Below are 14,977 nucleotides of genomic sequence, written 5' to 3'. Positions count from 1 at the left end.
GTAGTTAGAAATATCCCAATTTTTGGTATTCCTTATTGTATTGAATTTTTTTAACACAAATTTTGCTATTCATTTAATATAGTAGTATTGACGATGGCTATTGAGGGAGTGCAACTGGTATTCCGGTATGGGGGACCATTTGAAACGAATGCAGATGACGGACGTGTTACTTATAAAGGTGGAAAATTGAAGGTCACCAAGTATAATGGAAATAGTTCCTTGGAGGAACTAAAAAGTCATTTTGGTATTTAACCAAGTGTGATCCCAACAAATTAGCTATTATGTACCACAACCCAAGTCTATTTAGTGGGCTTGATTTGATTAATGTAAGTGATGATATAGATATTCTTTTATGTTGAGAGGGGAATCTTCGAGAATTGTAGTACATATTGCCGTTACAATGGAGCCACAACAGGAATCTGTTGCTGAAGACCCATCTTCAAGGAATAAGTATATCTACAATTTATTTTTTTATTTGTGAATTACTTTATTTTAATATTATACATGCAGAAATTGTTGCTTCATCTTACACTCTATCTTTTGTCAATAGTCGGCGTAACGCTTTACCTGATCAAGATCAAATCATTCAAGTGGCGCCCAACCCTGAGCTTGTACCAGAGCGTGATAGGGAGGATATTGAACCACTAGGGGGTCCATGTAGAGGAGTTGGTAACGAGGTTCAATTAAATGTTGGCCATTTTTTTTAAAATGTTAATGAATGTCGGCATCATCTAGTTGATTTTGCAATCCACAACAATTTTGTTCTAAAGTTTGGAAAAAATGATTTAGGACGGGTGTGGGCAAGTTGCAAGGCAGAGGGATGCACATGGCAAGTGCAGTGCTTACGAGTTGGCAGTACCGCATACTTTAAAGTGAAGTGTATATTTAAGGAGCACACATGTAGTGGTCTAATGGGAAGGGTCCATCAGCCACTAGCTCGTAGTGATTCGATGGCAAAAAAGATTAACGGCCACCTTATTGACCAACCAAAAATTAAAGCAAAAGACATCGTAAAAGATGTCCAACGTGATCACGGGGTCAGACTTTCCTACAGGCAAGCTTGGCAGGGAAAAGATGTTGCTAGAGAGATGATAGATGGATCACATGAATAATAATATCATGACCTCCCCCTATATATAGAGAAGATCTGAAGAACCAACCCGGGAACCTGAAATTCGCATCCACACGAATGAAAGTAGGTTCAAACGACTATTTATTCCTTATCGTCCATACATTATGGGTTTTGTTAATGGATCCAGGCTATTAATTGGTATTCATGGGACATTCTTAAAAGGAAAGTATCTAGGCATATTATCGTGCGTTATCGCGCTAGATGCAAATAATGAGCTCTTCCCATTGGTACTTGCGATGGTTGAGAAAGGGATCTACCAGAGTTGGTATTAGTTCTCAAGTATATTGAGTGAGTTATTTAATGACTATCCTAATCTGCCCGCCTTAATAATTATATCAGAGCGATAGAAAAGCCTGCCAGATGCAATAGAGAAATGATTTCCCACATGTTTTCCATCATTCTGCATGCGATATATGGGAGAGAATTTGCAGGGCTTTATGAAAAAGTCAACAAATACTAAATCTTGATATCGAGATGATCAGTTTGAGGATATTTGAGCATCAAAACAACATCTTCTAGTGAAATTTTTGAGGTAGGCTCTAATTTGATTGTTTAGAGCCTCGGTTCTATATATGGGAAAAGTTTATATAGAGCCGAAGCTCTAAACAATCAAATTAGAGCCTACCTCCAAAATTTCACTAGAAGATGTTGTTTTGATGCTCAAATTGATCATCTCGATATCAAGATGCACAGACATGAGGAAAAATGGATTTCAAGTCTCGAAAATAGTGTATTTTGTAACGCATTTTTGGACCATCAATTTTCAAGATTTTCAAGTTCTCATAGATCAATCGATCTACACTATTTTTGAAGCTTTAAAATTTATAAATAAAGATGAAAATATATTTTAAGTCTATCATAAAGATTTCCAATATTGAAATCAAATTAGAGCCTAGGCTCTATACAAACCGCATCCTATATATATATATATATATATATATATATATATATGGAAAAAGTATATATAAGGTTGCAACCTTAAAATGTAGAATTACAAATGCACCTCAAAAATTTATCGGAAAGGTTGTTTTAATGTTGAAAAACCCTCTAATTGATAATCTCGACATCGAGATGTGTGAATATTAAAAAAAAAAGGTTTTGAGTTCCAAAAATAGTGCATCTTGCAACACATTACCTAAACCGTCCAATTTCAAGATTTTCATATGTTTATAGATCTACTTGATTTTAACCATTTTTTGAGTTTAAAATTTTCTAATTCGATATGAATATAGTTTTTAAGATAATTCTAAAAAGAAATTTACAACAAAATTACATGTTATGATAAAATTTGGAGATGCGTCTTAATTGGATTGTTTAAGGTTGCAACCTTATAAAAACCTCACTCTCTCTCTCTCTCTCTCTCTCTCTATATATATATATATATATATATATATATATATATATATATATATATGAATTTCATATTTCGTGAAATGAAACACTGACTGTAAAATTGAATCTCTCTCTTTCTCTGTGACAAATTCTCTCTTACTAGGTTAAAGTCTTTGGTGCCCAAAAATGAAAAAGAAAAGAAAAGAAAGAAATATTATATGCTTCTATGGATATATGGTCCATTGATTAAAAACTCTACCTAGGAGCTTTTTAAGGACCTCAAAAGATAAATGAAAAGGAAAAAATATATACATATTCATAACATTCTATATGTGAATGAAAAAAAAAAAGAAAAAAAAAAGATTCATAAAATTCTATACGTCCATAAAAAAATAATGCCCTAGGATTGATCTAAGACCGTCTAATCTTTGGATACTCAATCAAGGTTTTTTAAGAAAATACTTAAGTGGATCTTGAAATTTTGGGCAAAAAAGAACTAAATAATTCCTTTACCGTAGGGAGTAACTAGACAATGTAGTCACTTGGGAGCATGTGTGGAGAAATGCCCAGTCGATGGTGACAATAAAAAGCGACACCAGAGAAATGGTGGCTTCTTTTCCCAAATAGGCCATAGGTTTATGGCCGGTAGGGGTGGCAACGTTTGTGTGTAATTATATTTAAATATATTTTGTACATTGAGATCCAAAAGATATTATTGGACTCAAATAATGTGTCGGTCTAAGATTTGGACCTGGACCCGATCCACCAGGTCCAATTTTTTGACCCATACCCAGACCCGGATCAGGTCTACCCTCGGGTCCCTGGTTGGGTCCGGGTCCTTTATCACCCCTAATGGCCACAAGAAATGCCAGGAAGATTATGTGCTCCTACGGGAACATATATCTATTTGCTGGTAAGTATTTATTGTGTCTTTAATTTTGAAATATAACTTCCTCAACCTAACAGCCAATCTTCAAACAAAAAAGCCTTGATAGAACTTTATACCCTAAAGAGAACAAAATATTAATTAAGAAAAATCCAGCCTTTTTCCAGAACATTAAGATATGATGATTAAAAAAAACATTCCTCTTTACCTAAGGGAACAAGTTTGCAGTGTGCTCCACCAGGACTACCCTATGGGTGAAGGATTTGATATATTCAAATAAGAAAAGGAAGTATACCAAATTACTAGTAATATCCAAGTAATTTCATTTTAAATTACAAAAATATCTCCTTCTTTTCTTCATTTTTTTGACAAGGAAAAATATCTTCCCTTTTATTTTATTTCATTTTTTTATATTCTATATGCATACTTATTTGGAAAAATTACAAACACCCCCCCCCCAAGTATACTATTTATGTAACTTAATTTTTCCTCTCACTTTTTTCCCCACAACCACCTTTCCTCGCAAAAACCCCCCAAGGTAAAAAAGTTGTTATTTTTTGGACATAAATGCCATTCCCGTACAAAAAAAACTCAATTGGCGATCCCAAGTAGCATATTGCCAGAGCGACCAATTCAGCCGTCAGAGCGATGTAGCTCTAGAAGGTGTGCTGCCGGAGCGCATCTTTGTAATGCCGGAGCGCGTCTTTGTAATGCCGGAGCGACCTATTTAACCGCCGAGCGCTATGGCTCCAGAAGGTGTACTACCGGAGCCAGTCCTTGCATTGCTGGAGTACTTGTCTTCATTGCCGGAGCGACCCTCTGGATGGCTGGAGCACGCGTCTTCATTGTCGGAACGACCCTCTGCATTGTTGGAGCGCTTGTCTTCATTGTTGGATTGACTCTATGCATCGCTGGAGCGCATGTCTTCATTGTCGAAGCGACCCTCTGCATTGCTGGAGCACGTGTCTTCATTGCCGGCGACCCTCTGCATTGCTGGAGCACGTGTCTTCATTACCGGCGACCCTCTGCATTGCTGGAGCGCGTGTTTTCATTGCCGGAGTGACCTTCTGCATTGTTGGAGCGTGTGTCTTCATTGTCTAAACGAGTCTCCGCATTGCTGAAGTGCGTGGGTAAAACACATGGGGAGAGTGTCTTGGGTAAAAGCCACAAAGAGAGAGGGGGTAGTTTAGTCTATTTTTCATTTTTTTGGATTGGGGGGTATTTGAGAGAAAAGGTGGTTGTGGAAAAAAAAATGAAAGAAAAGATTAACTTGGGATAAGTTACATAGATAATATACTTTCGGTGGTTTTTTTTGTAATTTTCCCTACTTATTTTCGGCCTTTTGTTATACCTTAAATGTCCCACTACATATTTGTAGTTCCATAGTGCTTTTCTGCTGCTACATATTTAACAGATGTGTAGTGATTGACACCACTACAAACCTCTTAGGTCTATAATGGTGCAAGTACCATTTAGGTGCCTGTTAGATTCCATGGAGCACACTGTAGCAGTGCGAGCACCATTTAGGTGTTTTTTAGATTCCACGAAGCACCAAAATGGTGCTTATACCTTTGTTTGCAAAATTGTTTGATCTAATCGCTAATTACTTGGTTAGATCGGAACCGGTCAGTTGCCGATTTCGGTTTTGGGCAGTTAGGGTGATTAACTAGTATTTAAGAAATATATATATATAAATTCTAAAAGATAAGAAATTTGATTTGTAATGCATTTTTAAATAATCTTTACATTATGGTAAATATTAAAATTTGTTTCGATCATTAATACTCACTTTTATATTTTCCCATCTTTTTTTAAAAAATTTAAAAATAGCCATTAGAAAATATAAAATGGGTTAAAATCCATTTTTTTCATAAACTTTCAATTTAATTTGCATGTGTTGTGTTTTAATAATTATTTATATGTTTTTAATATTTTAGTAGATTTTTTTGTATTTTTTTTAAAATTTTTTTCAACACTTTTTTGACCACCCGGGATTTGTCTGATTAAAGCGGTTGAATCGGCCGATTCACCTGTTAAGCCATAATACGCGATCTCGACCGTTGCAGACTTGTTACGTATGTAGTGGTGTCAATTGACATGGATCTCTTAGATTCGTATCACTATCTCTCGCTGTGGATTTGACACAGTGCTTATAACTATCGATCTAACAAATCTGTTGGGGGATATTTGAGGTCTAAGGTAGACAGAGAAAAAAAATAGATATGTACTTAAAGTTACGAAAAGAAAAAGGTATTTTTGTGAAATTTAAAAATAAGAAAATATTTTAAAAAAATTACTTTAAAATAGAGGGCAAGCTTTCTATAATTCTCCTACAACATAAAACTTATATATTTCTCCTTATCCAACCATCCATTCTTAATGGAGGGCTAAGATTGTCCCAATCACAATGTCACGTCTCTACACTATTTTATTTTTAATATTTTTTTTGTAAACTATTTTAACACCAAATTTCGTACGTCCAATCCTTTATTATACTCGCACGAGCAAAAAATATAAAATAAATATTTTCAATAAAATAAAATGACCAAAATACCCCTGAAATTTTTAAGGGGTATTTTAGTCATTATGTTTTTTCAAACAATTATTTTTAATATTTTTTATAGGTGCGCCCTAATGAGAAGAAGGTACGTACCATATTTCATATTCATACAATTTGTATAAAAAAACTAAAAAAAATATACTTTGAGACATCAGATCTAAGATCAAACGGTGAGGGCTCTCTTGATCAAAATTGGACGGCTGGATGGTAGAGAAAGCATAGATCTTCTATGCTGTAGGGGAAGTATAGAAACCTTTCCCCAAAACAAATACTATAGTAATCAAGAGCCATTAATTTAGTGGCCTATGGAGAAAAAAATTGTATAAAAAAAGAGTAAATTTTTTAATGGTGATTATTTGGGATTCTACTCACATGGGTGTGGAAGGGTCTCATATCATCATTACTCATTTTTAAAATATAAGTTTTTGAAAGAAATTTTCAAACCATTAATTTTGCTCTATTATTATTATTATTATTATCGTTTTTTAGTAGTCACTACAATTCTACTTGCATGTTTTAAGATGGATCGTGTGATGCCTCGGCAGAGACAAATGTAGCTATACGTCCCCCAAGCATAAGCCACTTTTCCGTATCAGAATATATTTTCTCGTATACGATTTTTATTTTTCGATGTTGTGCACAAAAAATTTGAGAACAAGCATTTATTCGAGTAGGTTTTATTCAAGGGAGTGAATAAACAATATGCTCCAACGGGAGCATAGTCGTTGGCAGATCGAGCTCAAAATTTATCAAGGCGCGGTAATGGACCGGATTCGACGCGAGACCAAGTATATACCCGATCCGAGTCCAGGCATGAGTCCCAATAACAGACTCGTCGGGCCGGTCGGGTAAATTTCGGTCCGGTTGATTTGGGTCCCATATATATTTTTGGTCTTGAGCTCACCCGACCCGACCCGCCCCACTGCCGCCCCTAAATTATCATACGCAACCTGTGAACGAAGTGCCATACACGTATACGCAACGTGTGGACGTTCGTGCCATACACCGTATGTGTGTAGCCGGGAGAAAGATGCCAAGCCCAACGGCCAACCGATTTTCTTTGGAATCACCACAGTTAGAGAGAGAAAGGAACATAAACTTTAGAGAGAGAGAGAGAGAGGGAGGAGAAACGGAGAGAGAAAGAGAATTGAGAAAGACGGAGGAGAGAGGAAGGTGCGAATGTAGAGGTGAAACACGAGTTTTGTGGAGAGAGAACGAGGAGTGAGAAAGACGGAGGAGAGAGACAGGTGAGAAATATAGAGGTGAAATATGAGTTGTGCAGAGAGAGAAAGAGGAGAGAGAAAATCGAGGAGAGAGAAACATAAGAAGTATCGAAAACCTGCTCTGCTCCAAGCTGATATAGCCCTGCTTTCGACGTTCAAGCCAATGCTTCCGACTCCTTTAACATATCGCCATTACCCCAAACCCTACCCCCCGATCCTCCATTAAAGCTTCTTGGCTTTCTTACTTTTTAATTCTTTCATCTGCCATTTTGCAGATCATTTTTCTTCTTTATTTTACGTCTCTTGAGCCGCACAGTGAACCTGAATCACCTGATCGACCATTACAGAGCGAGTGTTTTTCTTCCATAGGGTTTTCTTAGAGAAGACTATCCTCGATCCGAAATTAAGGAGGGAAGGTTTCGTTTCATTTACGGCTATATCCGCCATGAATTCTCTGCAACATTCTCTCCTTTCACTTTCCGGGCGTTCTCCCTCTGATCTACTACGAAGCAGCTCTAACAGCTTTAATGGCGTCCCCTTGATAACCCTTGCTAAGGCTCGGTTCGTAACCAGGAGGTCAGCTACTGTCTCTGCAAAGATTGGAAAGGGGAAGAAGAACGACTCTCCATGGCCTGATGAGATCGATCCCAATGCAAAGGGTGGCTATGTTGGCTACCTTTCAGAGTTCAAGAAATTGACTGAGAAGCCTAAGCCAGTCACTCTGTCTTTTGAGAAGCCTTTAGTGGATTTGAAAAAGAAGATCATGGACGTAAGTTACAGAAAGCTTTTCATGGGTTTTCTTGTGCAATTAATTGTACATCTGTCCAAAATTTACTTATCAAAGAGGGAAAAAGATGATTTTTTTGATGTAATGTTTGCTAGAGTATTGGGGTCAAGTTACTTTGATTTTGATTTTTGCATGAAAGAGAGAGAAGAGGAAGTAGGGATTAGACCCTGTAATTTATCCCCAAAAACACAACAGAGAGAGAGAGAGAGAGAGAGATTTTTTGTTTTGTTTCTGATACCTGTTTTTGGCTTTCAATTATTGAAAGTTGTGTTTCGTTTATGAAACCTGTTTTGGCTTCAATTATTTGAAATTGCATTGTAAATTTATTTAAAATTACAATTGAGAATTATGTTGCTTTATATTTTTATGATTGATGTATGGATAATTTTAGAAGTTTAGATTTTAAATTTTTCATATTGGGTCATTACGTTTTTATGTGGAGTGTGATTGCGAAGCTTACTCTTTAATTTTACATCATTGTCATTGTTTTTACCAGTCTTGTCAGATTCACTTTGCATCGGCCGAAGAGGCTGAATCCTTCTAGACCGAAGCAAAGCGAAGCTTGGTGCTGCCGCTTCAGTAAGCTTCAGGCTGCTTCCGGCAGCTTCGGGCCAATTCGGCCGAAGCAAAGAAATATCTATATAAAAGTATTTTTTTCTTTATTTTTTTTTATTTTTTAAAATCTTTATTTTTAAATTTTATTTTATATAGTTATAAATATAAATATAAATATATAATTTATTTCTATTAAATTAAAAAAAAAAGTCCGAATTCATCCCCCAATCCAGCCAAAGCACGAATTGCTTTATTTTCCTGACCAAACTGAAGAAGACTCCGAAGCGAATATGAGACAACATTGGTTTTTACTTTCACAAATCCTTCTTCAGGCAGAACTTCTGATTATTGCTCTTTGACTCGAATTACTTTGTTAGCTGTATATTCTGCATTTCTTTAAAGTGCTAATGGATTTTATAGCTGTACCTTTCTGTGGACTCCTTTGGAGAAATTTATAGTATTATTGGAAAGGCATAGGAACATATATCTTCTTTTTGAGGATGGATATTCTATTATTTCAAGGTTTTGAAATTCAACCGAGTCGACTTGGACAACGCCGAGTTACTAGGATTTTGCACCTTTCTCAGCATTCTTAAGTACATACTTGGTCATATAAATATTATATATAATTTTTATGTTTTGATGATGATTTGTGAGGTTTTCTTATCATCTGCTATTTTTTTCTATTTTCGCCTCTCTTGGATTTTTCTGATTGTTTCCAACATATAAACTAATTTATTCCAAATTCCATCATTTATATTTTTTTTCCATCTTTTTTGGACTATTTGTTTTCATTTTTCATTTTTCATTTTTATTTTTATTCTTAATTTTTTACCCCTAGTTTGGGCTGGTACACTACTCAGGCAAGTCCACTCTAACTCACCGGAATTACCCCTCTTGGGCAGGCCCGATTCCCGAGCCTGAGCTGAATAATTGAATCTTGATTATTTTGATAAATAGTTACATTTTTATGATAAGATAATCACACTGTCCCCCTCATTATTTGGTAATTACCATTTGCATTTTCAGGTACGTAAGATGGCTGAGGAAACTGGCTTGGACTTTAGTGACCAGATCACCTCTTTGGAGATTAAATATCACCAAGTAATATTCTTAGCTTGTTTCTCTATTGCAAATTAGCAGATGAGTGACTGTTCTCAGTTCTTCCTCGTTTGTGTCAGTGTAACGATATTTTTCTCCGACCTGATTGCCAGAAGGCTTATAGGAGTGCAATTGTATTATGTTGATGATTCAACCACTATTACTTTACAAAAGATTAAATTATCTACAATTATCAGTCAACCAATAAACCTGAAGTTGTGATCCTATGGATGCCTAATTTGCCTCTGCCCAGTTATGGGACATCTTGAAAAAAGAGTCTCAAAAAATGTTGCTTTTCTTTTTTTCTTTTTTCTATATTGTGCTTTTCATTGTTATAGTGTACTGGTGATAATCCTAATGCCTTGGTTTGTAGTTTCTCGAAGTCTGATTTTTTTTTTCCAGGCACTTGAAGATCTATACACACATCTGACTCCAATAGAACGGTTGAATATTGCTCGACATCCTAACCGGCCAACGTTTCTTGATCATGTCTTGAACATAACTGATAAGGTCTTGAATCTTTCTAATGATTCTGTTTTCAGATCTGCAGGGCTTAACATTGGGAAAATATGCTATAATCCATTGGGCAATGAAAACCATAGTCAATTGGACTCATCACCATCATGTCATGTTCTGGCAGGTCCCGTTCTCTCCATCGCCATCCATAATTTTGTTGGATGGTGGTGACCCAATGGACTATTTCCACTTCATAATACATTGGATTGTATTATATTTTCCCTTTAACATCTGTAATCAGTTCTAGAGCATTCCTTTGTGATGCTGCGAGAGGGCTAATGAAAGCTACCCAAATTAATTATTAACCTTTACTTTATTTTATCTAGTGGGTGGAGCTCCATGGAGATCGTGCAGGTTATGATGACCCTGCCATTGTTACTGGAATCGGAAGCATAGATGGTAAAAGCTACATGTTTATTGGTCATCAGAAAGGAAGAAATACAAAGGAAAACATTAAACGTAACTTTGGGATGCCCACACCACATGGGTAAGTTTTTCTTTGCAGACGCAGTAGTTAGAATCAATCATTCTTATAAATAATTAGGCCTGCAAGGTAACCTTATGTTTTCTTTTTTTAAGTAAAAGGTGGCATGAATTTGATCCACTAGATTGAAGATTGTTATAGCTCCTTCGAATCAAAGCATTCTTTGCAAATTGAAATGGAAAATCTCCAATTGCATATATATCTATCAAGTTTTTTAGGCATAGTTCTCATTGAAGTGGAAAAGTGTCATAATTAATTACTTTTTCCTGAAATTGTCGTAATACTTAAAGTTCAAACCAATTTCAGGGCCACTGAATGCCTCTGATTGTTGCGCAGATACCGTAAAGCTTTGCGGATGATGCGTTATGCCGATCACCATGGATTTCCCATTATTACATTTGTTGACACTCCAGGAGCATATGCAGATCTTAATTCGGAGGGACTTGGCCAAGTATGCATTTTACTTAGCTTTAATAATGGTCGATATCCATTATTTGAATGAAAATATCTGAGTACTAGTCATTCCATTTCATATTGGATAGTTCACCACTTACAGGGGGAGGCCATAGCTTTTAATTTGAGGGAAATGTTTGGCCTTAAAGTTCCAATGGTTTCAGTTGTTATCGGGGAAGGTGGTTCTGGTGGTGCACTTGCGATTTGCTGCGCTAATAAACTATTTATGCTGCAGAATTCCGTTTTCTATGTTGCCAGGTACTTTGGCTCTCCTCTTTTTCCTTTACATGTGAGAAGAATTTCTTTTAGGGTCATAAAGTTTTATTTTGTTTTTTTATTTGGATTAGATTTATCATTCTGTAAGTTTATGTACAAATATGTGTGTAAAACGTTCAGCTGTCAGAATTTAGGTGCATATTTTTTATGCCGTTCTAAATCATTTGAAATATTTTCCTTGTGTTCAACTTCGTTACTAATTATTAAATTTACACGTGAATGTGATTTTGGAACCTCAAACAGTCTGGGTCTTACCAAACACAAGCAATCTTGTAGTACCTAAGTAGAATGGGAAGACTATGGTTGTTACTGTTGTCTTTGTCCAAAATACTCATCCACACTGTTTCTTGTTGCCTATAAAATGTTTGGGAAAGTACGATTACAGTCAAGTAGACTATCCAAAACCATAGTCCATTTGGTCATCACTGCAAAATGATAGGATGGATGATGTTAACCTATCCGAAAAAAGAAATCATGAATGATGACGGAAAGATGGTTGGACCAACCATTTAAGTCATGTACCTCTCTGATGGATCCCAACCTTTTCTCCACGACTGCCCATTTCATTGAAAATTGATAATGCCCATCACAATATGGTTTTCCATACTTCATCGGAATATAGCACTGTTTCCTAAAAGTTTTTCTCCCCCAAATTCTACTTGTATACGATCTGCTTGATTTTTGCATCTCATTTCTCCCTTTGTGTAACCAGCCCAGAAGCATGTGCTGCAATATTGTGGAAAACTGCCAAAGCCTCTCCAAAGGTATCAATCTGAAGAACCTATGAGTCCTCCCTTTCACACTATTGGCAATGCATAGGAAAATAGTATAGAAGAAAAGAAAAGACCTCATGGGGTCTTTTATTTTTGTATTATACATGAGGTCTTTTAATTTTGTATTATACATGAGGTATTTTCTTTTCTATTGTAAGACATGCACTCGGAGCAGAGCTTTCATTACCTTCCAAGTTGTAAAGCAGCTGACAAATCATGGTTAATTGACCACCAACATATTATTAACAATATTAGATCTTAATTGCATAAGAACCTCTTTCCAGATTCAGCATTAACTTTTTTTGGCTCATGTAATTTTGTTTTGCCTACAGGCAGCTGAGAGGTTGAAGATCACTGCTACAGAACTATGCAAGCTGAAAATTGCAGATGGCATCATTCCTGTAATATTCTATATATTCATAATTACTTCCTCTTTGACATATCGTAGCTGTTTCCTTTACAAATCTATAAAGGTTAACCCTCATTAAGAAAAATAGTTAGTTCCTTTTTCTTGCCATTTATTAGTTTTCATCTAGAATAAACAGTGAGGAAAAGAGAGAAATATCTTAGCATGTCTATTACTTGACAAACTATATTTAGAGAGCAATTCCATTCCCTTCCATGATCTGATTCCCCAAGCAAACTTAGTATCGCTATAAAATCTCTGTTAATTCGCAGGCCTTGTCGCTATTTGAGACATCATTTTGAATCACTTGTCACTTTCCATTAAAAGAGACCAGGCAACTGATTTCTTTCGACATAAAATAGAAGCTGAGTGACATATGACGAAAACTCAAATGTGTGAACAAACTAATGTAAAACCATAGTCCATTGCATTGATGACCATCTACTGGGTTAATCTGGTGGAAGGAGAGTGGGGACATGTGAACGTGACTTGCCTTTGATGTTCGGCCCTGCTGTTCCCCATTTCTCTGTCATCTCATTGGCTAAGTACGGCAAAGGACAAATTTTATATCGTGGTCCATTCAGTTGTTTGCATTCCTTCTTTTGTATGTGGATGGCATCTTTATGTTTGCAGGCAATATTTTCAATGTTTGTTCAAAGTAATTAAATGGGAATATTTATTCAAGCATTATCATACATATTTTGAGTTCCAATAATATCATATTTGATGTCAACAGGAACCTCTTGGAGGTGCACATGTCGATCCATCTGGGACCTCACAGCAGATAAAAACTGCAGTGCTGAAGGCAATGAAGGTAGGCACATGACGAAACAGCATAATTTTAAGAAGCATGCCCTAATCCAATGGAATGTGGTGTACAATACTCTAAAGGGACATCCACCCTCCATTCCTGATGCCGAGAGTGGAGATCAAGTATTGGGGCCCATCAGGGACGTTTACCCAGGCAAAGTTAATCTCCACTGTGCAGCATTAAGAATGGACCTTGGGTGGCCACTGTCCACAGGATTATGTTGTATCTTTACCTATAATGATTAATGAAAAATCAACAACTAAAATGTCTCTCTCTCTCTCTCTCTCTCTCTCTGTGTTTCACTAGTGCAATTAGTGTGTAATAAACCAGTAACTGTGCAGGAGCTTGAAGAGATGGACACCGAGACATTGCTTCACCATCGAATGCTGAAATTCCGAAGTATTGGTGGATTCCAAGAAGGCATGCCAGTACCCCCAGAAAAGAAGTTCAACATGAAGAAGAAAGATGAACCCATTCTTGAGGCCATCAGCTCCTCTGATGGCTTAACTTTGGAAGATGAGATTGAGAAGGTTAAACAGCAAGTTCTTAAAGGCCGTGACCCCTCAGAACCCCCCTCTTCACAACCACTGGACTTGAGTTTGAATGAGATGATCGAGAAACTCAAGCGAGAGGTTGATCAAGAGTATGCTGAAGCCATCAAATTCCTGGGTCTTGAAGAGAGGCTCAAAACAATAAGGAAGGAGGTCACGGAAGCGAGAAATTCATCTGGAGAGAAGCTTGTTATGGATTCATCACTCAAGGATAAGATAGAAAAACTCTCAAGAGAACTCAAACAGGGTCTTGAAGAGGCACCCAATTACCCTACCTTGAGTTACAAGCTTGACATGTTGAAGGAGATTAAGAAGGCGAAAAAGATCTCAGACCAAAATGAGAAGGTTGAGAAGCTGAAGCCTGAAATGAATAAGAAGCTTCAAGAAGCTCTGGATAAACCTGAAGTGAAGGAGAAGTTTGAGCTTTTGAAGGAGGAAATCAAAAGCACAGGGGTCTTGACCGTGGAAGAGCTCGATGAGGAGTTGAAAAAGAAGTTTACGAAGTTGAAAGGGGAGATACAATTAGAGTTGGGTAAGGCTCTGGAGGCCATGGGATTGGATGTTCAGGCTGTAATTCCAAAAGAGGAAACTTTGAGAGCTGAGATGATCGAAGGACTCAAGCGAGAGGTTGATCAAGAGTTTGATGAAGCCATCAAATTCATGGGTCTCGAAGAGAGGCTCGAAACAATAGGGAAGGTGGTTATGGAAGCACGAAATTCATCTGGAGAGAATCTTGTTATGGATCCATTGCTCAAGGATGAGATAGAAAAACTTTCAAGAGAATTCAAACAGGGTCTTGAAGGGGCACCCAACTACCCAAGCTTGAGTAACAAGCTTGACATGTTGATGAAGGAGATTAAGAAGGCAAAAAAGCTCTCAGACCAAAATGAGAAGGTTGAGAAGCTGAAGCCTGAAATATATAAGAAGCTTCAAGAAGCTCTGGATAAACCTGAAGTGAAGGAGAAGATTGATCTTTTGAAGGAGGAAGTCAAAAGCAGAGGGGTCTCGACAGCAGAAGAGCTCGATGAGGAGTTGAAAGAGAAGGTTAGGAAGTTGAAAGGGGAGATACAATTAGAGTTGGGTAAGGCTCTGGAGATGAATGATCAGATTCAGAAGGGAATTGAAGAAGTT

At 36.8% G+C, this 14,977-nt stretch overlaps 1 protein-coding gene across 1 annotated transcript in view; it reads left to right on the top strand.

Annotated features, from left to right (window-relative positions):
* The first annotated feature begins 7,298 nt into the window (after nt 1-7,298).
* CAC3 (acetyl Co-enzyme a carboxylase carboxyltransferase alpha subunit) overlaps nt 7,299-14,977 on the top strand; it is an 8,491-nt gene continuing 812 nt past the window's right edge. The window contains exons 1-10 of the mRNA XM_006848017.4: nt 7,299-7,902; nt 9,505-9,579; nt 9,979-10,086; nt 10,419-10,579; nt 10,913-11,027; nt 11,133-11,287; nt 12,018-12,069; nt 12,411-12,479; nt 13,221-13,298; nt 13,637-14,977. The exon at nt 13,637-14,977 is cut by the window's right edge and continues 248 nt beyond it. Of these exons, the coding sequence (XP_006848080.1) occupies nt 7,579-7,902; nt 9,505-9,579; nt 9,979-10,086; nt 10,419-10,579; nt 10,913-11,027; nt 11,133-11,287; nt 12,018-12,069; nt 12,411-12,479; nt 13,221-13,298; nt 13,637-14,977 (2,478 nt within the window). The 5' untranslated portion in view covers nt 7,299-7,578. The remainder of the gene's footprint in view (nt 7,903-9,504; nt 9,580-9,978; nt 10,087-10,418; nt 10,580-10,912; nt 11,028-11,132; nt 11,288-12,017; nt 12,070-12,410; nt 12,480-13,220; nt 13,299-13,636) is intronic.

The sequence above is a fragment of the Amborella trichopoda genome, chromosome 8, assembly GCF_054954075.1.
Source record: "Amborella trichopoda isolate Santa Cruz 75 chromosome 8, AtrichopodaSantaCruz75HAP2 v2.0, whole genome shotgun sequence".
Classification (NCBI taxonomy): domain Eukaryota; kingdom Viridiplantae; phylum Streptophyta; class Magnoliopsida; order Amborellales; family Amborellaceae; genus Amborella; species Amborella trichopoda.
This window is presented reverse-complemented; position numbering and strand designations above follow the sequence as displayed.